General features: G+C 37.8%; 1 protein-coding gene across 1 annotated transcript; it reads right to left on the minus strand.

The window, feature by feature from the left end:
* Window positions 1–21,141: 21,141 nt before the first annotated feature.
* Window positions 21,142–24,962, minus strand: LOC143854674 (uncharacterized). The gene is made up of 2 exons (XM_077364753.1): window positions 21,976–24,962; window positions 21,142–21,807 (listed from the first exon to the last, which is right to left on the minus strand). Exons 1-2 carry the CDS (start codon window positions 24,680–24,682, stop codon window positions 21,452–21,454), a joined length of 3,063 nt encoding a protein of 1,020 aa, XP_077220868.1. The 5' UTR covers window positions 24,683–24,962; the 3' UTR covers window positions 21,142–21,451.
* Between the last annotated feature and the right edge of the window lie 2,279 nt (window positions 24,963–27,241).

Consider the following 27,241-nt stretch of genomic DNA (forward strand, 5'->3'; position numbering starts at 1 on the left):
AATCCGAATCTTTATGGATTGCCTTAAAAAATGAACCACTCACATACTGAATGGGAGTGAAAAATTAGAAAGAACCCGCCATGCTTCCGAACTTTGATTCATAGCTGAAAGAACAAAGTTTCCTGAAATAAAGTTTTTGAAACTAATGAAACTCGTATTCAGAAATTAACAGAAAACAATAACGGGCTCAATATGTACTTTATTCTCATTCCCTAATGTATTGATCCAATTTTCCTCCACTTAAAATCTACTCATAAGAATCCTCACATAAAACTTAAATATGGATAGTAGGATCTGAATCTATTCAGCAATTTATTTTTAGTAGTACTTACTTGAAAAAATAGAATCCTACCACATTTTTACAGCTATCACAAACTTAAGGTATTGTTACTTGATGAGTCATCCCTTTACCACAAGGGCGATACTAAATACCAAGTCTTAATCTCTAACCAATTGACCCTACTAGGTCTGAAATTCCAAGGGTAGGCCCGAGTACTATTCTAATGGCAACTTATGAGGAGGGAAAATTAGGTTCCTAACAAGTTTTAAGCTTTTGAAAACTCTAACCCAATTTTGAAGATTTAAGAGATCAAAAAGGCAACTAAGCACACAAGTTAAATCCTAAGTGCAATGCAAATATAAAGCAAGAGATAAGAGAGAGTCCACCCGAGATTTAAAGTGGTTCGGTCCTCAAAACGCGAGGCCTACTCCACTCCACCAACCAAACCCGTTGATGGCTTCACTATGTTGATCTTCTTAACTTAGGCGAAGATCGGTGCCAATTACAATTCCAATTGCCTTTAACCTTGGTGGCAATCCTCACCACGGAGAGTGGGCTTCGCTTCTCCGAACACTCCCCCAAATACAATCGTTTGAACAAGAAAGAAAGAACAAAAAATCCCTCACACGGGTTTACAAGGTTTGTAGAAGATGTACAAATTGAAGCCTATGATCCAAATCCTAATTCTAGAGGATGAGAGGCATAAACAAGCTTAATACACTCTTAGGATATTCCAATAGGTTTTTGGAGTGTTAGGATTTTTTATTGGGAAGTTTAGAATACCCATATATATAGAAAAACCCAAATATGACCGTTTGGGGGCATAGTCGTAATTCTGGCAAAGTTCCCCAACGGATATATTTTTCCCGTTATGGTGTTCTCGGAGTTCCGAGAAATTCTCGGATCTCAGAGTTCCGGGAATTGAAACAGAAGATGGAAAATGTTACTAGACCAAATCTCGGAGCTCCGAGGAATTTCTCGGAGTTCCGAGCTCGGAGCTTCGAGAATTCTCTCGGAGTTCCGAGAAGCCTATTTCCAGCAGATTTTCAATTCTTGTTTCTTATTTGTTTTGGGCTTCCAAATCTTCACCAAGTGGGATTGGTACGAGGGTTCCAAATTGTTGGAACACCACAAGGATAACCACTTAAGCATTTAGGGTGTGTGGATACTTATTTATGCCTCTTAAACTTAAGCTAGGATTGGATCAATACAAACTAAAAAGGACTTAAAATGGTCTTCACTTGCAATGCTTCAAGTCTTCTGAGTCTTGGATTTTCGACGACTTTGGCCTTCCGAATGTGGTCAAATGAGTGCTTCTTGGCCTCAATCCAAGCAATCTTGTCTTAACACAATCACGATCTACAACTTAGACATTCAAACACATTAGTGATATAAAATCACTTGTGTATTGGAATCATCAAAAGAAGATGGGAATGCCAAGGTGGGAACCATTGGGCTTATAATCTCCCCCTTTTTTATGATGACAAGCACAAGAGATTTTCCAATAAAAGTATACATATATTTCCTTATACAAGATTTTTCTCCCCTTTTGGCATCAATCAAATAGATGGGGTAAAAGAAAATCAAAGGGATAAAATTTTTAATTTTAAGCTCCCCTTTTTTTCAAAAAAAAAGACAAACATAGAACTCCCCCTATTTAGAATTTTTATTCAACACAAGAGGGGATATTTAAATAACCATAAAAAGATATTCAATTTTAAGTGCAAGCCCCTAATCTAAACACATATGAAGAGAATCATATGGGGGCTTTGGGAACCCAAGCTTTCTTGGTTCCACCACAATCCCTAATCATAGATGCACATTGGAATTGGTAGTGACCATTGATTCCACAATAATGGCATCTAACATGAGGGTTAGATAGACTAGTCCTATCATAAAATACATGATTAGGTCTATGACTAGCCTTCTTCAAGATTATGTCAATAATTTTATCACCATTTAAAAATCCATGAAGACATAATCTTAACCTTTCATTTTCATTATGAAGATGGGTTATTTGATTTAGAAAATCATTAGTGTCATCTTCATAAGATTTGGAAGAGCTTGCCACATTATGAAATTGTACTAATTGGCAAGATTTCTCATCCAAAATACCCTTAAGGATTTTAATCTCAAGTTTAAAATTTTCAACTTGTGCTTGAGATTTAGATATGGAAGAAGATGACTCATTTTTCAAAACATCAAGTTCATTTTCTAATTTTGAAATAGATTTTTTAAGAACTTTATTTTTTAAAATTTGAGAATGCAAGGCAATGCACAATTCATCATAAGATATGTTTCCACTATCACTACTTGATAAATTACAAGAGGGGTTAGAATTTACCTCATCTTCATGGGTGAGTGCCATGAAGCAAAGATCATCCTTATTAGCTTCCCCCTCACTTGAGCTTTTTCCCGAAGTGCTAGAAGCATCCCAAGCGGCTACAAGACCCTTGTTCTTCTTCTAGTCCTTCTTCTTTCCCTTGTACTTCGAGGAAGATGAGCTGAGAAGAGGGCACTCTGGTCTTTTGTGTCCCGCCTTCTTACAATTATAGCATCTTATACCACCCTCAACTTCACTTTCTTCTTTCTTTTTCTTTTTATCCTTTTTGTGCTTCTTTCTCCATAAGCTTTTGAATTTTCTCAAAGCTTCTTCTTCATCACTATCCGCCTCACTTGAGGAAGATGAGTCCGCTTTCACCTTGAGTGCTAAGGATCTACTCTCTTTTTCTTTCTCTTTTGGCTTCTTCTCCTCTTGTCGGCTTGTGAGGAGCATCTCATGAGTGATAAGAGATCCTACAAGCTCCTCCATAGTTAGCGTCTTGAGATCCTTTGATTCTTGTATGGCGGTGACCTTTGGATCCCAATGTGGAGGAAGTGACCTAAGCAACTTACCCACAAGCTCATCAGTAGGATAAGATTTACTAAGATTAGCTAATTCATTTGATATTTTAGAAAATCGGGTATACATTTCGGAAATACTTTCATTTTGACCCATTCTAAACATTTCATATTTCCTCTTTAACAAGTTTATTTTGGAATCCTTGACCTGTGATGTTCCCTTATGGGTAACGGCAAGAGTATCCCAAATAACCTTGGTGGAATCATAAAGAGCTACTCTATTAAACTCCTCCGTAGATAATGCGCAAAACAAAGAGTTTATAGCTTTGTAATTTAAATTTGCATGCCTTTTCTCTACAACATTCCATTCTTCAAATGGCTTGGAAGGCAAAGTGTATCCATTTTCAACAATATGCCAAAGCTCCACATCTATCGAAAGAAGATAGATGCGCATCCTTGTCTTCCAATGTCCATAGTTGGACCCATCAAAGAAAGGATGTCTAGTTGTGGAATGGTCTTCCGGAAGTCCGGTTCCATTTATGTTTGTCATTTCACAATTAGAAAGTTGTCAATTACTTATGATCTTTCCTTTGTTAAATTTTAAAAAACATTTACCAAAGATTTTAAGAAAAGAAAATATTTTAAGAGCCAAGGCTTTATGAAATTCCAAGGGTGGTCCCGAAATGGCAACTATGAGGATTGAAAATTATTTGGTTGCTAGCAAGTTTTAACCTTTTGAAAAACTCAAACCTAATTTGGAAATTAAGAGATCAACAATGAAATTCAAGCGCACAAGTTAAATCTAGAGGTGCAATGCAAAATAAAGAGCTAGAGTTCAAGAGAGAGTGCACCCGAGATTTAAAGTGGTTCGGTCCTCAAAACGCGAGGCCTACTCCACTCCACCAACAAAGACCCGTTGATGGCTTCACTATGTGATCTTCTTAACTTCGGCGAAGATCAATGCCGATTACAAATCCGATTACCTTTAACCTTGGTGGCAATCTTCACCATGGAAAGTGGGCTACGCTTCTCCGAACACTCGCCCATTACAAGTTCTTTGAGTAAGAAAGAAAGAACAAAAAATCCCTCACAAGGGTTTTCAACTTTATAGAAGATGTACAAATAGAGCCTATGATCCAAATCCTAATCTTTAGATGATGAGAGGCATAAACAAGTTTGATTCACTCTATGGATGTTCAAGTAGGTTTTTAGAGTGCTAGGATTGATGGTCTTGAAGTTTAGAATGCCCATATTTATAGGAAAAACCAAATATGAGCGTTTGGTGGCATTGTAGTAATTCTGGTGAAAATTACCAACGGCTCTTTTTCCGACTGTTATAGTGTTCTCGAAGTTCCGAGAATATTTCTCGGAGTTCCGAGAAAAAATCTTGGAGTTCCAGGAATACAAACAGAAGTTAGAAAATTTCTACTTGACCATTTCTCGGAGCTCCGAGGAATGTCTCGGAGTTCCGAGCTCGGAGCTTCGGAGCTCCGAGAATTCTCTCGGAGTTCCAAGAATTCTCTCGGAGTTCCGAGAAGCCTATTAGCAGCAGATTTTCAACTCTTGTTTTTGGGCTTCTAATTTCTCACCAACTTGGGATTGTTATGAGGGTTCCAAGGTGTTGGAACACCACAAGGACAATCACTTATACATTTTAGGGGTGTGTGAGATTAACTAATTTATGCCTCTTAAAATCTAAAACTAAGATTGGATTTTTTACAATCTAAATTGACTTTGATCTTCAATGCGATTCTTCAAGTCTTCATTTGTCTTAGATCTCCGATGGCTTTGGCCTTCATAATGTGGTCCAATGAGATCTTTTTTGGCCTTAATCTAAGCAATGTTGTCTTAGCACCAATGTGATCTACAACTTAGACAATCAAACACATTAGTGATCATAAATCACTTGTGTATTGGAATCATCAAAATAAGATGGGAATGCCAAGGTGGAAACCATTAGGCTTACAATCTCCCCCTTTTTTATGATGACAAGCACAAGAGATTTTCCAATAAAAAAGCACATTTATTTCCTTACACAAGAATTCTCTTCCCCTTTGGCATCAATCAAAAAGATTGGGGTAAAAGAGAAACAAAGGGATGAAATATGCAATTTTAAACTCCCCCTTTTTCAAGAAAAAAGACAAACCTAGAACTCCCCCTATTTGGAAAACAAATTCAATACAAGAGGGGGGTATTAAGTTAATCATTAAAAGATATTCAAAATTAAGCAAAAGCCCATAATCTAAGCACATATGAAGATGATTATATGGGGGCTTTGGGAACCCAAGCTTTCTTGGTTCCAACACAATCCCTAATTTTAGATGCACATTGGAATTGGTAATGATCATTTATTCCACAATAATGGCATCTAACATGAGGGTTAGATAAACTAGTCCTATCATAAAATGCATGAGTAGGTTTATGACTAGCTTTCTTTAAGATTATGTCAATAATTTTGTCACCATTTAAGAATCCATGGAGACATAATCTTAACCGTTCATTTTCATTATGAAGATGGGTTATTTGATTTAAAAAATCATTAGTTTCATCTTCATAAGTTTTGGAAGAGCTTGCCACATTTTGAAGTTGGCAAGTTTTCTCATACAAACAACCCTTAAGGGTTTTAATCTCAAGTTTAAAATTTTTAATTTGAGCTTGAGATTTGGAAAAAGATTCGTTCCTCAAAAAATTAAGTTCATTTTCTAATTTTGAAATAGATTTCTTTTGAACTTTATTTTTAGAAATTTGAGAATGCAAGGTTGAGCACAATTCATCATAGGATATTTTTTCACTATCACTACTTGATGAATCATAAGAGAGGTTAGAATTTACCTCAACTTCATGGGAGAGTGCCATGAGGCAAAGGTCATCTTTATTTTCTTCCCCTTCACTTGAGCTCTTTTCCGAGCTGCTAGTAGCATCCCATCCGGCGGCAAGAGCCTTATGCTTCTTCCAATCCTTCTTCTTACCCTTGTACTTTGATGAGGATGAGTTGAGAAGAGGGCATTCGGTCTTTTGTGTCCGGTTTTCTTACAATTGTAACATCTTATAGCTCCCTCAACTTCACTTTCTTCTTTCTTCTTCTTTTTATCCTTTTTATGCTTCTTTCTCCATAAGCTTTTAAATTTCCTTAAAGCTTCTTCTTCATCGCTATCCGCATCACTTGATGATGAGTCCGTCTTGGAGGCCTTTAGAGCTAGAGATCGACTTTCTCTTTCTTTCTCTTTCGGCTTCTTCTCTTCTTGACGGCTAGTGAGGAGCATCTCATGAGTGATAAGAGATCCTACAAGCTCCTCCATGGTTAGCGTCTTGAGATTCTTTGATTCTTGGATGGCAGTGACTTTTGGGTCCCAATAAGGAGGAAGTGACCTAAGCAATTTACTCACAAGCTCATCAGTAGGATAAGAATTACCAAGATTTGCTAATTCATTAGAAATTTTAGAAAATCAGGTATACATATCGGAAATACTTTCGTTTTGATCCATTCTAAACATTTCATATTTGCTCTTTAACAAGTTTATTTTGGAGTCCTTGACGTGAGATGTTCCCTCATGGGTAACGACAAGTGTATCCCAAATAATCTTGGCGGAATCAAAAAGAGCAACTCGATTAAACTCCTCTGTAGATAAGGCACAAAACAAAGAATTTATAGCTTTGTAATTCAAATTTGCATGCCTTTTCTCTACCGTATTCCATTCTTCAAATGGTGTGGAAGGCAAAATGTATCCATTTTCAACAATATGCCAAAGTTCCACATCTATCGAAAGAAGATAGATGCGCATCCTTGTCTTCCAATGTCCATAGTTGGACCCATTAAAGAAGGGAGGTCTAGTTGTGGAATGGCCCTCCGGAAGTCCGGTTCTATTTTTGTCTGCCATTTCACAATTAGAAAGTTGCCAAAGATCTTATGATCTTTCCCTTGTTGAAATTTAAAGAAAAATTTACTAAAGATTTTAAGAAAAGAAAATCTTTTAAGAGCCAAGGCTCTGATACCAAGTGAAATTCCAAGGGTGGTCCCGAAATGGCAACTATGAGGATTGAAAATTATTTGGTTGCTAGCAAGTTTTAACCTTTTGAAAAACTCAAACCTAATTTGGAAATTAAGAGATCAACAATGAAATTCAAGCGCACAAGTTAAATCTAGAGGTGCAATGCAAAATAAAGAGCTAGAGTTCAAGAGAGAGTGCACCCGAGATTTAAAGTGGTTCGGTCCTCAAAATGCGAGGCCTACTCCACTCCACCAACAAAGACCCGTTGATGGCTTCACTATGTGATCTTCTTAACTTCGGGGAAGATCAATGCCGATTACAAATCCGATTACCTTTAACCTTGGTGGCAATCTTCACCATGGAAAGTGGGCTACGCTTCTCCGAACACTCGCCCAATACAAGTTCTTTGAGTAAGAAAGAAAGAACAAAAAATCCCTCACAAGGGTTTTCAACTTTGTAGAAGATGTACAAATAGAGCCTATGATCCAAATCCTAATCTTTAGATGATGAGAGGCATAAACAAGTTTGATTCACTCTATGGATGTTCAAGTAGGTTTTTAGAGTGTTAGGATTGATGGTCTTGAAGTTTAGAATGCCCATATTTATAGGAAAAACCAAATATGTTTGGTGGCATTGTCGTAATTCTGGCGAAAATTACCAACGGCTCTTTTTCCGACCGTTACAGTGTTCTCGGAGTTCCGAGAAAAAATCTCAGAGTTCCAGGAATACAAATAGAAGTTAGAAAATTTTCTACTGGACCATTTCTCGGAGTTCCGAGAAGCCTATTAGCAGCTGATTTTCAACTCTTGTTTTTTGGCTTCCAATTTCTCACCAACTTGTGATTGTTATGAGGGTTCCAAGGTGTTGGAATACCACAAGGACAATCACTTATACATTTTAGGGGTGTGTGAGATTAACTAATTTATGCCCCTTAAAATCTAAAACTAAGATTGGATTTTTTACAATCTAAATTGACATCGATCTTCAATGCGATTCTTCAAGTCTTCATTTGTCTTAGATCTCCGATGGCTTTGGCCTTCATAATGTGGTCCAATGAGATCTTCTTTGGCCTTAATCCAAGCAATGTTGTCTTAGCACCAATATGATCTACAACTTAGACAATCAAACACATTAGTGATCATAAATCACTTGTGTATTGGAATCATCAAAATAAGATGGGAATGCCAAGGTGGAAACCATTGGGCTTACACTTTGATACCAAGTGAAATTCCAAGGGTAGGCCCGAGTACTATTCTAATGGCAACTTATGAGGAGGGAAAATTAGGTTCCTAACAAGTTTTAAGCTTTTGAAAACTCTAACCCAATTTTGAAGATTTAAGAGATCAAAAAGGCAATTAAGCACACAAGTTAAATCCTAAGTGCAATGCAAATATAAAGAAAGAGATAAGAGAGAGTGCACCCGAGATTTAAAGTGGTTCAGTCCTCAAAACGCAAGGTCTACTCCACTCCACCAACCAAACCCATTGATGGCTTCACTATGTTGATGTTCTTAACTTAGGCGAAGATCGGTGCCAATTACAATTCCAATTGCCTTTAACCTTGGTGGCAATCCTCACCACGGAGAGTGGGCTTCGCTTCTCCGAACACTCGCCCAAATACAATCGTTTGAACAAGAAAGAAAGAACAAAAAATGTTAGTGATATAAAATAGAAGATGGAAAATGTTACTGGACCAAATCTCGAAGCTCCGAGGAATTTCTCAGAGTTCCGAGAAGCCTATTTCCAGCAGATTTTCAATTCTTGTTTCTTATTTATGCCTCTTAAACTTAAGCTAGGATTGGATCAATACAAACTAAAAAAGACTTAAAATGGTCTTCACTTGCAATGCTTCAAGTCTTCTAGAGTCTTGGATTTCCGACGACTTTGGCCTTCCGAATGTGGTCAAATGAGTGCTCCTTGGCCTCAATCCAAGCAATCTTGTCATAACACAATAATGATCTACAATTTAGACATTCAAACACATTAGTGATATAAAATCACTTGTGTATTGGAATCATCAAAAGAAGATGGGAATGCCAAGGTGGGAACCATTGGGCTTACAAGGTCACTATATCTACCAGACTCAATATGTTGCTTTAGAAATGACCTCTGAGTAAGATGGAGTTTTTAGACTAATACAATTAGTGCACTCCCACTATTCACAACTTTTCTTCATATGTGAATTCAGTGGGCTTGTCTTTCAGGAACGTGCAGTCTATCCCTGTAGCTTGGAACTTTATTGATCTGTTATATCTCTCTCTAAGGTTTTCTTCAACCAATGTCCTACAATCAGATATCCAAAATAGACACATTTAGGGTTCAATGTCATGGACCTAAATTTTCTAACAAGCTCACTTTCAATACCTATTATCCAGAGTTTGATAAATTTATCTAACTTTGGTAGATTCTTACAAGATCACCAACAATATCCCCATGTGACCTTGTCGAGACACCCGACTTGTCATCGTGGCCCTTCTGTTGGGTCGAACCACGACACACAGAGGGCTCTCACAACGAGACAAAATGAACAACCTAGCACTAGGAATTCCATCACCGTTGGGCAGAATATAATTTCAAGCTTGGTTATTCATTTGCAACTTCCTTATACCGCCCAAACAACTCGGACAAGCATTCTTAGCTGAGTTAAACCTTTTACTTTTTGGGTGGTAGCCAGGTGAACATGATCTCATAAAATAGATTGTAATACAGGTACACACACAATAATTTAAGGAGATTGCATCATTAAAGTTGGCCATAGAAGATAAAATTCAACATCTCAATCACATGCATAGAGGCTACAATTATGAAATTTTGCAACCACATACATAAAAATTACATAGGAGCAATGACCTTCCGTTGGGCCGATCAAAGCCCTTACGCAATTTCCAAGACTGCAAACTCTCACAGTATGCATACATATGTAAGCCTTTCAATTTCTGCCTCCGACCAATAGGGATCCTTTGGAAACTTGGTTGCATGAATCCAAATAATCCTTTACATATAGGCACAAAAACGTTTTATGTGAACAATGAGCATGTAAAAACCATAGTTGGGTGCACAAGGGAAACTAAATAGATATACTTGCAACAAAGGTGTTTAACCACAACCAACTAATAATGCAACTTATAAGATCTCAATCCCTTATTGTATGTTTACATATATTATGCTCTTAGTTTGTGCTTCAAAAACATCAGGAATCCTTTGAAAACTTTGTTGCATGAATCCAAAGGTCCTTCGCAAAACATGCACAACTAAATTCAAACACAAAAGTACACTTCAAAGATATAGTTGGATATTCTAAAAGGAGCCTAAAAGCACATCTTCATATTAAATTCATGTCCAATAATAAAATTAATATGTACCCAATTAATAGTATGCCTCAAAACCTCAAGAACGGAAAATCAAAGAGTGTTAATAGATCATTAAGGGCATATAAAACATCCACAATGTGTATTTGGGTGCATAAAAATAAACTAGACATGCATATGACAAAAAAGATATTTTGTGCAACTAATGCGTCTAAGACTAAATAAGTATCAATTGTGAGAACTCCAACTCTATAGGGTCCAAAACCTACTCACAAAGAGAGGCCCACAGGCACACTTACACATGAGATATAAGATCTGATTCTCAGATGGCTTCAAAACCTATGCCAATGGATCCGAAATGCCGAAAAACTCTAGGAAACAATCCTATCTTGTAAAAAAAAAATTCCCAAAAATAACTTCAAAAAGCTTGTAGTAGGGGAACCCAAATATGCTAAAAAGTTCAAATTTTGTAGAAAACGAAAGACAGTGCCCCTGAAATTTTTACACAAGGTAGAGGGAACCAAGAGGGTCTTGGAACCGGTCTTGTTTCATCAAGAAACGACAGAAAAAGAGCAGAACCGACAGTCGGAAGAATTCTTACCCGTTCTGTCAAGACAGGTTTCGGATAAATCCACCCCCTCTTATTGTTGCCCCAAGAGAAATCAATATATATATATATATATATATATATATATATATATATATATTTATATATATATTTATATATGTATGTATTTTAATACAAAGATATTACCCCATTTACTACCCTAGACCACCTCATGTAAATGAAAAGTAAAGTGAGAATATAATAGAGTGGACTATTCCATGTAATAAAGGGGGTGAATATAAAAATCTTTATCTTCCCCCTGTTTTTTTTTTTTTTTTAGCATGCTTTGTCTTATTCATTTAATTCACCAAACAAGCTTTCATCATTTGCAACACCATGACGCAAATTAGCTTTTGGAGAAGGTGGCTAGCAAATCCCTTATTAGTATTAAAAAATCAGTCGTCTTCTAGAAGCGACTATTTCTAAAACATTAGACTTTCTATACAAATTACAGAATCTGCCACTAGACTTTAGTTATGTGTTTCTCACAATCCGACCGTTGGTTTTCAATGAAATTTGAGGGAAAGGATCCTCGGTCGGAGAGGAACACGTTGGTACCAATCACTTGCCGGAAAAGTTCACCGGTCTCCGGCCGGAGTTACTTTTTCGGCGAGGTGCAAAATTGGTATAAGTTTATCCAAACTTGAATTTTCTTTGATTCCAAAGCCTACAACCTTTGCTCTGATACCAAATGTTATTCTAAACATTATCTTAATGATCCCTTTGGATCTTGGGCAATGAAAACAAAGAAAAACCCAAATTTAAACGATATGGGTTTGATGTACCTTTCACCATGGCTTGTGCTTGAACGTGTATAATCCGACGGTCCTCATAGCTTTTTCCGAGAACGACGAAGGCCCAGAAACGCCCCTTGATACTTCTCTTACCTTGCACTCCAATAGGTCTATGAGAAACCTCTCAAAAGTGATCTCTCTCTCTCTCTCAATGAGTTCTAGTGTTGTGGTGTGTGGCAACAGGGACCAAGGGTCTCTTTTATAGGCAAAAGATCCCAAGATCCCATAGAGCTTTCCTAGAATGCCCAAATTCGTTTGGCAACTTTGATCAAAGTAGAAAGTGATATTTAAATCACCTTTCCCTTCCCAAACGTTTCCAAATTCAAGGGATTACCTTATAAACATGAAAGTTTGCTTAGAATGCATGGCCACACTCAAATTTAGCAAGTCTAAACATAGAATCCTTGTCTTTTAGGGATTCAATCAAGTTTAGAAACTCTAAACTTTTAGAAACTTTCCAACACTTACCGCTACGGGTTTAGTAAGATTTATAGATTCCACTTCTCTCACATTCTATATGTTTTGAATTTTCTTAGATTTTATCATTGAGTCGAATATTTGTGAAATGCAATGATAAGTATTATTACCTTCAATTCTTTACCATATGAGATGCAATTCTTTACCAAGTGGGATTGTTATGAGGGTTCCAAATTAATTGAATATCATAATTAGAAACATCTCTCTAAGTGCATACATTATAATTTAGATCTTCTTGCACTTAGTGATCATCCACAAAAGAAAGCCACTCTAGAGAACATTAATGTGAAAACCATAAATTGTATTTACAGGATATTCAACTACACCTTTGTGCCCATGTGTTCAAATTAAAGTTTCAAGTACATCTTTAAAATTTGAACCCATTTTGGTAGTTGCTAGGAGTTAGGTTAAATGATCACATCATTCTAGCAAAACCAAAAGAAAAGAAACCCATAGGTTTAAAGACTTGAACTTCAATGGAAATTTTTGGCAATCAAATAATACTTGAACAAAAATTTGAGAAAATGCCCAAGTATCATTCTTTAAACTCTATTTTTGGACAAATATGGCACTTGCTAGATAATTATATACTTAAATTATTTTAAAATATCATTTCTAGTAAAACTAAGATATTATATTTCATGTTTAAGAAAACAACTCAAATCCCTTCTTAGACATCTTTTTGTGCCCTAGGTGAACAAACATGTTTATTGCTTTGCACCTAGTTGTCCTATCAAACCCATTCTATTACATGCTTAATGATTTTCATCAAATACTAGAAGAATCATAGATGGGTCAAATCTTATGTATTTCCAAAAGAGCTTTGATTGAATATCTCTTCATGACTTAGATTAACCTTGAAATGTATAAGTAATGTTATATGTATTTTGTTCAAATAGTCATGAAAGTTCATGTTGGAATGTGTGTATCAAAGGTGGATTTTATCATGTGATATATATATATTTATATACTCTAAAATCCTTGGATCTTTTCCTAGAAACACAAAAGGATATAATATGTAGGAAGTTGAAACATGAATCTAGATTCAATGTATGACTTGAAATGAAAATATCATAGGAATCTAGAATCATATTTGGGCATTTACTCACTTGAGTAAAATTAAAATTCACTATGGTGGTTGTATACATTAGATTGTGATGGGAACATGTGTCTCCCACATATTTTTAGTTTTTCAATAGGGCTTATGCACCTTGTGCCTAATGCCTTGTCATTTTACATGTGGTTGTGGATGTAGATGTAATGTTTGGACCATGCACATTATGTGTCATGCCCTTTGTGTCCAAACATGGTAGATTATCCATGGAAACTTTGATGATCATATCTTCTCATAAGGTATACTCTCATCTTCATGAATCATGGATGTCTCTCTAAGACATGGTATTTTATTGATCATTCTCACTATGTCTTAGTCCTATAGAATTTAACTCAAATTGGTATATACATATTCTATAGTTATCACCCCTTGTTTGATAATATCTACACATATGAGATGTTAAACCTTAATTTTAAAAGTCACTCAATTGGTGCCCTTAGCCTTCTTAGATTCTAAGAGGGAGATGGTACATTCACATTAATTAAAATATCTAACAAATTGGCCTTGTGCCAACATCTCAAACATGAATAGGTATACATTTATATGTGATCTCCCTAGCTAGTTATGTATGTTACATACTTAGTGAAGTAAAGCGTGAATTTGAAAAATATTAAATCACATTTAGGGGGAGCATGAGCCAAAGATTGAAAATCTTTTGTGCTATGCTTATTTATCATGATGAGCTAGACTATGGCTATCATTTTATCATGATAAACTGACACTTGGAGAGTAAGCGTCATTGTAGCCCAAGGGTTGAGTTTAACTTGGTATCTTTTGGAAAATATATACAAAAACCTTTAGAGTCTATGCAAGGACATTCCTTTGGATTCATGCATTGCATGACTCACTTTTAAAGGGGGAGCTTAGTAGGATAAGATTTTGTCCTAAATGGCTTATCAGATGATATTAAATGTGTATATCATTATGCATATGATAAGTACACTCATTTGGAGCATTATTGCTCTATATGGGTTATGACCGGGCTTGTCTTGTGTTTTCAAGTGTAGTTGAAGACAAGAGCCCATAGCCTAGGTGTTAGTGTCATATCCTTTAGGCTTTTTGACTTATCTTGGATGGTCTAATATGATATCATTTATTCCAAGAATAAGTTTTGGTTGCCAAGTATTCCATTGTCATATCTTTGGCCTATTATGTCATGTCATGCCTTAAATCTTAGGTTTATCTAAGGCCAATGATAAATACTAAGGGGGAGAGCTAATTGTTGCTATCTTTATGTTTATATGGATCATTGTAAGATGCTTACACTATCCATTCAAGAATTTTCCCACTAATTATGCTAAAAATTGCATATCATTAGATTAAAAAAAAAGGAAGCTTATCTATCCTTTTATACAAAAGCTAAAACTTGCTAATCTTAATCTCTATGAATTTGAGTACTTATCATGTGTATTTCCTCTTGGCAATCCATATATCCATGATAGAGTTCACTGTCACGCCATATATCCTAATAGTTAGCCATATTATGATCAAATTTCCATTTCTATGCATGACAATTTAAGAGAATATTTTTAACTTGAAAAATATATATATTCTTGCTTATCATGATGAATAACTACGCATCACCTCATGATAAGATTCTAATAGGAATTTCAAAAATAAAAGGGGCCTTATCATGCTAAACTATACGCTTGCTTTTTTTCTTTCATGATAAGTAAAATATAAGCTTTAACTTGCTAATCTATTATTATATTACGGGTCATAGGGTAGATTTATATTGGACTTATATATATATATACTAAGATACACCCTAAAAATTTGTGCTAAAATTGAAATGTCTCTTTGTTTTGCCAACATAGGCTTGATTTGTTTAGTGATTATTTATTTCCTATGTTGATTGTCTCTTATCATGCCATATATACTTTGGATTATACTTTGATTTTAATTGGTAACTCATGATAAGAAGTTAGGGGAGTATCATATTCTCATTGAATATCTTTGATGCTTTATGTAATTGTGCTTAAATGCTTAATCCTTCCTTTTTGCTAATGCCAAAAGGGAAAGAATTTGTGTAATTGATTAGATCCATAATCATATGCATTATTGTACAATAATTTGTTAAATATAACTTATGCATATGTTGAGGGGGAGTAGTCGCACGCATCTTGCTTATCTAATCCTCATAAGAGGATCCTCCCACCTCTCTAATCAATTTGGTTTGTCATCATAAAAAAGGGGGAGATTGTTAGCCCAAGGGTTCCCCATGGGTTCACTCAATCACCTTGTTTTGATGATTAACAAACATAAATTGATTAGTCATTTATGGACTAATTGTTTGCCTTGAATGTTGTGCTATAGACTGGTAATTCACAGGTCAAATTCATGCTAGCACACACACAGATGGCCTAAGCTTGAAGATGAACCAAACAAAGGGCAAAGGAGCTAGAGCATACTTGGACAAACCATACCTTGGAGAATCAACCAAGGAGAAGTTCCACACAACCATCTCAAAGCATTGAACAAACAAAGGAAGATCAATGAAGGCCAAAGCTTGTGGATCAACAACTTTCAAATGAGCTTGAACCCAAAGGTGGCATCATCCTTGGAAGGTGTCAAGCAAAGAAGCTCAACCTTGAAGATCCCAAAGCAAGCCAAGCACACCATTGAAGATCAAATGAAGATTGGTTCAAGAGAACAAGAGATTACTTAGAATGGTAGTATGTGTCACCTTTCTCTCTTGTGTTTTCTCTTATCAAGGCACATCTTAAAACCCCTAACAAATATATTTTTCAAAGAGACTAACACACCCTTTAAGGACTTAAATGGATAAGTGAATGGCCATGGTGGTGTACCAACATGTTGGGACCCATATGGCATTCAGCACAAGAATGAACAAAACAGAGTTCCGAAGCAACAACCTGGACTAGCAACTAAATCCTATCAAAACTTATTTAAAATATTTTCAAATATTTTTAAAAATATTTTTAACAGATGGCTCTCATTTTTCTCATATCTGTAGACTATAAGAACATCGAAATCCGATGAGAAACGAAGGAGATATGAATTTTTCAAATAGGACACTGTTTGCTGGAAATCCAGTCTCGGAACTCCGAGAAAATTCTCGGAGCTCCGAGAAATGCTCCAAGTTCTTAAAATTAAATCTCTGTTTGGTTTCTCGGAATTCCGAGCAGTGTATTTGTTCAAAAATTATAGCCGTTGGAGGCCCAACGGCTAGTTGACTGTTTGACCCGAAAATAACCGTTTTGCCCCTAAAACGGTCATATTGAGTTGGGACACCATATATACCCATCTAATTGGTCTAAAACACTTGAGGAATATTGTCCAACTCTAACAAACCCTAGAAAATCATTTGTGAATCATTTTTGGGTAAAAATTCTCACCAAACTCATTGTGCCTTGATTTTGGGAAAATCGTTTGAGATTGGTTTAGGCTTTCATTTGCAAATTATTCATGAGAGAAAGTGTGTGAGCTACAACTTGTAATCAAGCCTAGTAAGAAGCTAATACTTCTTCTTCTTCTTCATTCAATCGGTGACAAGGGAATCCGTGTTTAATTACCTTGGGTGAAGCGCTTAGAACTAGGCGGAGAAGGAGTCATTGTAAAGGTGGAAGGGCATCCTCATTTAATTCCCTTGAGAGCGTAATCGCCTCGGAGCCGGGCGTTGTTGAGGTCTCAATAGTGGAAATCATCAAGTGCGACCTTGAGTAGAGTGGAGTAGGCCGTTGGCCGAACCACTATAAATCCTTGTGTCGCTTGCGTTGGTATTTCTCGATTTCTCACTCCCTCTCTCACTCTCTTATTTGTGCTTGTCTTATTATTTAGAATTGAGTGAGTTAGCATTGCCATCCAACGTGAATATCTTTACATTGCTAATTAACCCACTAAAATATCCTAATTAAGTTGGTTGTTTAAACAAGGGTTTTTAAGCTTATATACATTTGTGAAAATTGGTTAAGCTTAACTAATTCAACTTAATTAACCAAGGGATAAAACTAGGGTGAAATTAGTAAAAGTTTTCAAAAGAAAAAAGTTTTATAAACATCCTATTCTCCCCCCTCTAGGTTGCCAAACCAAGTCTCTACTTGGATTTCAATGGAGTTGAGTAAAGACATGTCAAAGCCTCTACAGGGTGCCAACAAGATTGAAGACCAAGTAGAATTAAAATGTAAATGGTCCTTCATGTATAATCTAGGTCTCCGAGAAGCCTATGCACAGCGGTTTTTTTCTTATATTTTTGCTGACTTTGTTTGGGCTTTTGGAACTTTAATTTATCAAGTTAAATGAAATGTCATGAGGGTCCAACAATGTTGAGACACCACTATGAACATTCACAAACGCATTAAGTTCTACTTAATTTGATTTTAACTCTCCTTTGTGCCATAGACCTAGATTATACATGAAGGACCATTTACATTTCAATTCTACTTGGTCTTCAATCTTGTTGGCACCCTGTAGAGGCTTTGACATGTCTTTGCTCAACTCCATTGATGCTTGAGCCAAGCTTGAACTTTTGAGTTGATTGACATTCTTGTTCGGCTAGAGTTCAACCTTGTCTTTGAATACCTTTGAGATGGTGATGCCTTCTTCATGCCTTTGATATCACTTTGAGCTTGAATGATTTGCCATTTGTCATGCACTCTTGAGGATGCTACGCTATGAACACCATAACTTTGCCAATGTAAATCATTAGTGTATAAAACCTTTATTTTATAACAAATTGAGTTTGTTAATCATCAAAACATTTCAATGGGAGTACTTGTCGAACCCTTGGGCTAACAATCTACCCCTTTTTTATGATGACAAACATAATTTGTTTTAGAGTAGGAGCTCCCCCTTTAGGGATGAATAAAACAATTTGTGCTCCCCCTAAGAGTTTGATTTAATTGAACATTTACGGCATTACTTTTAATGATGAAAATTTGATTGCAAAATTATAAGCATGGAGCTCTGCTCCCCCTTAATATATGCATATTATTATGACTTGGGAGCTCAAATAATAGACGACCGTGCTCTCGTTGTTCATCCGATCTCCCTCAATGGCCACTCTCAGACCAAGCCGATCAGGAATTCAATATTTGACTCGGATGTTGCTCAGCCTAGACACGTCGAGGATGTTAGACTCCCTAACAGTCGCAATATCATACTTAGGATCAACATTCATACGAGTTGTAGCTACAACCTCAGCCACCCTACCCCTGACAAAGGAACTAGAAGTGCTCAGATCGTCATTTTCCTCCTCCTCGTCACCGGCCTCATCGCTTGCTTCAGTCATATTTGGATTGTCCACTCGAACAAGAGTGGTGTTCAAGTCCAAAATCTCATTGCTCTCAACAATTTCCACATCCTGGTTGCCACTCTCCTCTCCGAGGTCGACGATCCCTTCCCCGGTCAGCTAGGCCATAATCTGGCCTTGCCTTCCTTTCGGATCGGATCTTGTCCTTTCAGATGAACTGGTTCTAGAACCACTCTAGAAGGAAGTCCCTCTCGATGAAGAACTACAGTTAGAAACAGAACTAGAACTATCTGCCATTAAGAAGAAAAAGAAAAAGCACAATGTGAAAAGACGGACTGCGAGGAATTATTACTGATCTAAAAGGCAAGCCCCGAGCTCAAAAGTGGCAAGCAAGGATGAACTAAATAGGCAGAGCGAAATGAGAAAGGCAAAGGGAGAATGAAAAAAATGAGGATCCGTTGCCTCTCTTATAGCCGAACCTGTCAGGCGACCGTTCGAATTCGCGGCTCAAATCATGCCACTCGTCATAATCTGACAAAAATTAATGACCGGACATGCAACACGAAGCGACGCGATGCTTCTTTAAAAAAAAGTTTGAGTGTGAAGGCAAAAAACTACTAAGTATAGTAGTTCATCCAAAATTTAGATCGTCTCAAGCCGTTCTAGATTTGACGCGTTTCAAAAAACGACAAAATTCAGATCGTCTCAAACTGTTCTAGATATGACGCGTTTCACAAAACGATAAAATTTAGATCGTCCAAAATCGTTATGGATATGACGCATTTCACAAAACGACAAAATTCAGATCGTTTCAAGCCGTTTTGGATATGACACGTTTCACAAAATGACTAAATTCAGATTGTCTAAAGCCATTCTGGATATGATGTGTTTCACAAAACCACAAAATTCAGATTGTCTCAAGCCTTTATGGATATGACACGTTTCACAAAATGACAAAATTCAGACCGTCTCAAGCCGTTATGGATATGACGTGTTTCACAAAACAACAAAATTCAGATCGTCTCAAGCCGTTATGGATATGACGCGTTTTACAAAACAACAAAATTCAGATCGTCTCAAGCCGTTCTGGATATATGCACCTTCGAAGCCAGTTCGTCCACACCTTCAGATCGTCCGAGCCGAATTGAACTTCGCCTCGAAGCCAATCCGTCTGCACCTCCAGATCGTCCAAGCCGAACTGAACTTTGCTTTTAAATCAGTTCGTCCACACCTTCATATATGCACCTTTGAAGCCAGTTCGTCCACACCTTCAGATCGTCCGAGCCGAACTGAACTTCACCTCGAAGCCAAACCGTCCGCACCTCCAGATCGTCCAAGCCGAATTGAACTTCGCTTTTAAATCATTTCGTCCACACCTTTAGATCATCTAGGCTGGACTGAATATTGGCTTTGAGATCAGTTCGTCTGTACCTTCAGAATGTCCACCTCATCTAGATCCTCAGATCATATGAAGACGATCTCATTCAAAGCCGAACTCAGTAAGCCCCAATTATTCTGATCCCTCAAGTCACCCCTTATATAACCTTCTAGCTTCCCCATGTCACCAAAATGACCTAAGGAATCGGAGGGCAACTGATGGGGTATGAAAATGACCCTCCAATCACAGACCGACATATGGCATTGGAACATACATGTGATTATGCACCAAAGTAAGGGGTAACTAAGTAATTATACCCCCCCCCAGGAGAAGGCCCTAAAGCATATTCTACCCAATTACAGGTTGACACCTGTGTAAGGGCAGAAGGGTAATCTAATACTCATGCTCCTACTATAAAGAGCCTTCAAAAGCTCAAAGGTGAGGGTCTGAATCTCGGAATTTACTATTCTTAGCTTTCATCCCCCTATCTGAGGCAGTCACTGACTTAAGCATTGGAGGGCCTGTCCGGAGGATCCACTCCAGGGTGGTCGTTTGACCGGGTGTTACCTTGTGCAGGACATAGCTCTGCATCGAACCGGTCCTCATCTCTAATCCCATCCCCGCAAGGTCAGCTCTTCTTCGATTGCCACATCGTGTTACGAATTTTGACCGCAACAATTCACTTGTGACATAGTCACATCTCTATACAGCTGGCTATTATATTGCATGCTATTGATCACAAAGTTAACTGGACGTTGCTTGCCTAGTTTGTTGAAAATATAACTCCGGAATCGATATTTGCACTCACTATTTTAATAGTGGCACTCCTCTCTCCATATCAATAAATATTTGTTTAGCAAAACACTACCTGTTTGGGTTCCAGGATTTTTCAGGAAAAGTTTAGAAAAGAAAATGTTTTTCAGAGTTTCCTGTTTTTTCATTGGTTGATCAGCATGAAAAAAGTGATTTGACCATCATGGGGCTTCAGAGGTATGTTAGAACCGAGAGAGCTTGCCAAGCCCCTCATATGCTACCAAATTGGAGATGGTCAGGTGTAGAATTTTGGGAGCAGCTGTGGCACCAAGATGGCCCAATGAACAAGCAAATTTCTAATAGCAATACAGACCTATCTTTCGGCTGCATTATATCAGTTGACCATGATTTTGATCGCTTCTAAAACCCATATACAATAATTAATTTGACTAGGAAAGCATTTCATACAAATTTGCATATTGAAGGAAAAATGAAAAGTACAACACAGAGGGAAACAACCCGGAGTGAAACTGCAGATTATGCAAATCAACATTGAGAAAAGCCACGCCCATCAAAAATTCTGCATATCACATGAAGTGGGTATGAGAAAAATAGATTTTCTAGTGATTCCTTTGTTGGTGAACCAACAAATTTTGATTAATATCTGAGAAATTACTGATGATGAACTTTCGTATCTTGTCATTCCCTACTCCCAAGATATATGTCTTTGATTGCATGCATTTCCACCAAAACATCTCCCATCTTCATTCTTTCTATTGGCGATTCTGCACAGCATGAGACACCAATTCTCAACACTGAGACCAAGCAACCATGAATTCTATTTTCGTTCTTAGATTCGACTTCTTCTGAGAATAGTTGCCGGTCTGCAATCTCCATCACTCGATCAGGCAAAGCTATCTTAGCAAGTTGGTTGGGACTTTGACCATTCATAAACATGTTATCACTAGGTCTCTTTCCTGTGAACATCTCCAGCAAAAGGATCCCATAGCTGTATATATCTCCACGTGTAGATGCCTTGCCACCCATCCCATACTCTGTCATTTCATTAAGAGTACAAAAATAAAGATTTTGACCGGCCTTTTGAGAAAGGAAATATTACATTATACCACTTTATAAGTTTAATTATGGATCCAAGCTGTCAAAAATTATAAACAATCTTATGACACATCTAAAGAATAAAAATAGTTGATGAGATCATTTACCTGGAGGAATATATCCAATCGATCCCTTTATTTGCATCGAGCTGGTTTGATTTTCAAAATGATTATCAATTTCCTCATAAAGGAATCTTGTTAACCCAAAATCAGCTACATGCGCATTCATGTCATCATCAAGAAGAACATTGCCCGGTTTTAAATCGCGATGAACAATTGGTATTTTGCCATGATGATGAAGATAATCCAACGCAGAAGCCACATCAATGGCTATATTTATCCTTTGAATAAGGGTCAAGTTACTTGATAGATGTTGCCCATCTTCACTTTGATGCAACCACTTCTCTAGGCTCCCATTAGGCATGTACTCGAAAACTAAAGCTTTAAAGTCATTTCCTTGGAAATCAACACTCGAGCAAGAAGTTAAGACCTTAATGAGATTTCGATGTCGGATGTTTCTTAGGGCTTCACATTCAACATTGAAGCTTTTAGAAGCTCCATGTTGTTGAAGGTTGAATACCTTAACTGCGATTGTTTTGTTGTCCTCTAAAATTCCTTTATATACAGAACCATAACTCCCAGCACCAATCAAATTGTCCAAAGAGAAACCATTAGTTGCTCTAAGAAGCTCCGCATAAGAAACCTTTAAACTTCGAATCAAATCCTCCAAGGGAGACGCAGCAGAAGGTTTTTTTCTTGACTTTTTTTTCAAATAAAAAAAGAATGCAATGACACTTGAGAATACAATTAGGCAGAAAACAACTAAAATTATTATCCTTAGAGAGCGAGTTCTTCCATGTTTCTTGTGAACTTTTATAGGGCATGCAGGCAACTGTAATTCTAAGATGCCCCCACAAAGCTTGTTGTTACCTTCGACTGAAATTGCACTTACATTTCGGAAGATACCTTCTTTTGGAACTTCACCCTCAAGATCATTAAAAGACAGATTTAAATACTCGAGTGAAGGAAACTTCTCCAAATATTTCGGAATCTGCCCGCACAAATTGTTTTGTGAAAGATCAAGTTCACGAATCCCTCTCAAAGTGCTCAATGATGAAGGAATCGTCCCACGAAGAAAATTATGATCCATATAAAGGAATTCCAAACTAAGACAGTTGCCTAACGTGCTAGGAATTTCACCCGATAAATTGTTGTAAGAAAGGAGCAATCTCCCAAGTTGTTTCAAGTTTTCAACTTCTGGAGCTAGGGACCCCGTGAAAGAATTATGGGATAAAGAGAGATACCTTGCTAGGGAAGAAAGCTTAAGAATTTCTATAGGTATGGTGCCCGTAAGGTTATTTTCACGAAGGAACAAATCTTCCAGATGTCCAAAATTTCCAAAACTTGAAGGAATGCTTCCCTGTAAGTTGTTCACAGATAAATAGAGACGAGACAAATGAGTTAGGTTTCCAAGGGAAGATGGAATTTGCCCAAAAAATCTATTTTTGTGTAAGGCTAGTACAATCAACTTATTAAGCTTTCCAATTCCAACGGGAATAGTGCCCATGAATGAATTCTTCTCCATGCCTAACAACATTAAGCCTATGAGATTCTCAATCCCAGGAGGAATACTCCCAGATATCTGGTTTCTTCCTAAAGTCAGATATGTCAATTGGGTTGAGAGATTAGCTATGGAGTTGGGTAATACGCCGCTTAAGTAATTTCCATCTAAATTTAATACTTCCAGACTAGTGCAATTGGTCAAAGAAGTAAGAAGAATCAAGTCGTTGGATTTGCCCCTGCTTCCTAGCTGATTCTCTGTGAAGGTGAGAACTTTGAGGTGTTGAAGGCTTCCCAAATTCACAGGGAGTGATCCACTAAATTGGTTATTGCCAGAATCAAGTACTGTAAGTCGTGAAGCATTTGACAATGAAGTTGGTATTGGTCCTGTAAATTGATTTAGACCAACATAAAATTCCACTAAATTGGGGAGAATGAGTCCCATGTTAGATGGAAGGCTTCCATACAACTGATTCTCTGTCATGGAAAACTTAACAATTGATGAGAGATTGTAAATGGCGGGAGGAATCATACCAGACAATTTATTCGAAGCAATAAAAAGATAATTTAGGCTTGTCAATCGTCCTAGCTCATATGGGATGCTAGCATTCAAATTATTCTCTGATAGAGCGAGGTAGACAAGAGACGAAAGATTCCCAAGAGAAGGCGGAATGCTTCCCGTGAGATTGTTATGGTAAATGTATAATAAAGTTAACCTCGAGAGTGTGTGGAACTTGTCTGGAACTCCCCCAAAAAATCCATTGTAACTTAAATCTATGTATTTCAATTCTGGGGAATGGGCTGATAGATTGGCCGGAATTTCTCCTTGGTACAAATTGTTGCTCAGATTAAGATATCGTAATCTGAACAGTCGACTAATGTCTTGAGGAAGTTGGCCAAAGAGTCTGTTGTTTCCAAGGTTTATTTTGTTGAGGAAGGTGAGGTTTGTTATGTGGGGGGATATGGAACCCGCCAAGTCTTGATCGGCGAGGTTCAAGACAGTGACCCTTTGATGATGTCGGCGACTGCATGTGACTCCCTGCCATTCACAAAAGTGGAGAGTATGGTTCCATGAGGTCAAGGCATTGTTAGGATCATTGGTTATTTGATCTTTGAAGGAGAGCAAAGCGAGTCGATCGGTTTCATTTCCCATAGGTGCTGATTCAACTGATAAAAACAAGAGCGAGATAAGGGTGAATTGGAAGTGAAATGGGGAGCGAAATAGACTATAGGGTATGATATTTGGAAGATCCATGAGAATTCAAAAGAAACCAACCAAAAAACAAGCATGAGGCGATGAGGGATGATCATCTTCAAACCTGGCGCTGGAATTTATAGGAGTTGGGTAGAGAGAGGGAAGCGTAGGGAAAGGGTGCTGATCAATTTCCTTCCGGAGGATAAACCATTCACTTCTATAGTGAAGTCAACAGGTAAGGACTATTTTTCAAGGATACGAATTTATTTTTTTTAATGATGAGGACTACTTTTGATAGCGATGTCTTATGTTTTTGTTAGGAAGTATTGACCACCGTAGACATGGCTGGCTTCTTGGCAGATTGAAAATGATTTTTAAGTATGTAGCATCATCTGATCATGGTGGGACAAGAGCCAACGTGTTGGACTGGTTACAAAAAAGAGCCAACGTGTTGGGCTGGTTAGAAAAAAGAGCCAACGTGTTGGACTGGTTAGAAAAAAGAGCTAACGTGTTGGACTGTAAAAAAAGGGCCAAAGGTCATTTAAGAAAGGGGTTTTTACACTGCACTTTCTAATGAAACCAACAGGTTGGATTTGTATAAATGTTGATGGATAAAAAATGAGCCCAAGGTCATGTGAGAAAAGGGGGTTTCACACGGTGCACCTTGTAATGAAGGTAAAATACACTTCAGTCACAAATTCCTTTCAATTGCCGACTCGTTGGAAAATTTAGTGTATAAAAAATGACATAGAGGTCATTTTGTGTAGGGGGTTTTAACACGATGCACATTGTAATGAACGTAAAATACACTTGTGTCATGACATGCCATAAATGATTTCCAAACTGCTTCCTTCAATTGAATTACGTGCCATGATGGTACTTAATGGACATATAGGGAAACATGTACGAGCTAAAATGGTCAAAGAAGATGGTTATCCACTAAAGCATGTTCATCCCGAGGAAGACAATCGGTCAAAGGCGACCGAATCAGCACGATACTATCTGTTCAAATGATCAAAAGCAGTGGCATGATGTTGCCAGTTATTGGAAGGTGGAGGATGGCCACCTAGATTATGGAGGATGTGAAAATAAGGTAACCCATCATGGTTAGTTCCCAAAAAGTTTCTCTCCAAGTAGAACGTGGAGTGATGAGGAGCGGTTATCTGAATAAAACTATATAAGAAGGTATCTGTTTCCAAGGAAGAGGTCCCAGAATCAAATCCAAACATGTATTAGAATTTTATCATTACTTTCAGCACTTGTATCTTTTACTTTCTTGTAGCTGTAGCTGCACTCGAATTAAGGACGCAATGGATTCATCTTCCCCGATGAGTCTTTCTCTTTAGTTCGTTTTATCACTCGCACTGGCGTTTGGTTTGTGCTTGTTTTGTTGTTTGGTTATAGTCGGACGGTTTGTCGACCGAAAGGGTATTCCACGCTCCATGCATGTGGGCAACCCCCTCTTCCCTTTTAAATTCCTTTTTTTCCTTCCATTCTACATGAGTGAGTAAGAAATGCGACGCTTCCCACATAAAAAGTCATTTCCATCTGTGTAAAGGCAGTGGAACCCAAGGAAGAAATTTTTGTTCCCCTCTTATTCTCAATCGCTTGAAATCCAATAAAGGGAACAAAAAAATTTCGGTCTTCAAGCCCCCCTTCGAAGTGCATTTCTGACTCTTGCTTTGAACGAGGCTAGCATGACCGCATCTACGTCACACACAAGAGCACGTGTACATACACTCACCCTAGCTCGCACACTCTGACCGAATGAGGCCTGAACACTTTTTTGGCTCGCCCGGTGGGACACTGTGAGTTTGTGTGGCATTAATGGCCCATAATACACGAAGTAAAACTATATGGACCAATACTTCCGGAAACGTTAGTGAGTCTAATTTCTCCGAAAGTATTGGAGTGCAGGATAGAAGGAATACTGATCAGGAAAAACCTTTGCTAGAGGAAAATCTAAGTACCACTCCGCCCACTAGAGAGTCGCCCTCTTGTGGACAAAGCCTTGAAGCGCCTGTGTCATTTTAAGACATGGTAGCTACCCTTAGGCCGCACATGGATGAGAATTCCCATGAGTTGTCACGATTGGTAGCTAGCTAGATCTCCGAAGTGATGAGGCCCTTTCAGTCTTCTAATAAGAATTTTTCTAAGTAGGTAGACATACTATTTGGCTTCTTGACCAACAAAATGATGCCAACCGCGCTGGTACAACCGCCTCTCTGGTAGAGTAGCAAGCATGTCCCGCGGCCTCCATTTAATGGGGTTGCGATTTCGAGTGCCACTACTCATCCTGAGGGCATAATCAGGTTCGGCCAAATCCAGCTTTAAACTAGACCAAATCCTGTCTCAGGAGGTCCTTTGGGTGGCCCTCCTATATATTTGCCCTAGGAAAATCAAGTAAAAACTCGGCCTCAGAATATAATCCGCTACCAAACCCGTCAATGAGTAGTGATTTTGCCTCTGCCACTCCTCCACAACAGGAGAGGTCTTCAGTGAAAGATCGACTAGACCTTGGGGCCTCTAGATCAAACGAAGGAGCGACTGATCCTAGTGGTGGGACGATGAATGATAATGGAACAGGTGTGACAGGGAGCAACCCCCAAAACCAAGACC

This window comes from Tasmannia lanceolata, unplaced genomic scaffold (genome assembly GCF_043159265.1).
Source record: "Tasmannia lanceolata isolate RefF3 unplaced genomic scaffold, GAP_Taslan_0.1 ptg000020l, whole genome shotgun sequence".
Lineage (NCBI taxonomy): Eukaryota > Viridiplantae > Streptophyta > Magnoliopsida > Canellales > Winteraceae > Tasmannia > Tasmannia lanceolata.

Excerpts from the sequence above, each read along its gene's own strand:
- LOC143854674 (XM_077364753.1), bottom strand. The coding sequence starts at position 24,682 with ATGGATCTTCCAAATATCATACCCTATAGTCTATTTCGCTCCCCATTT. Across the intron at positions 21,808-21,975 it reads GATTGGATATATTCCTCCAG|AGTATGGGATGGGTGGCAAG; the intron begins GTAAATGATCTC and ends ATGAAATGACAG.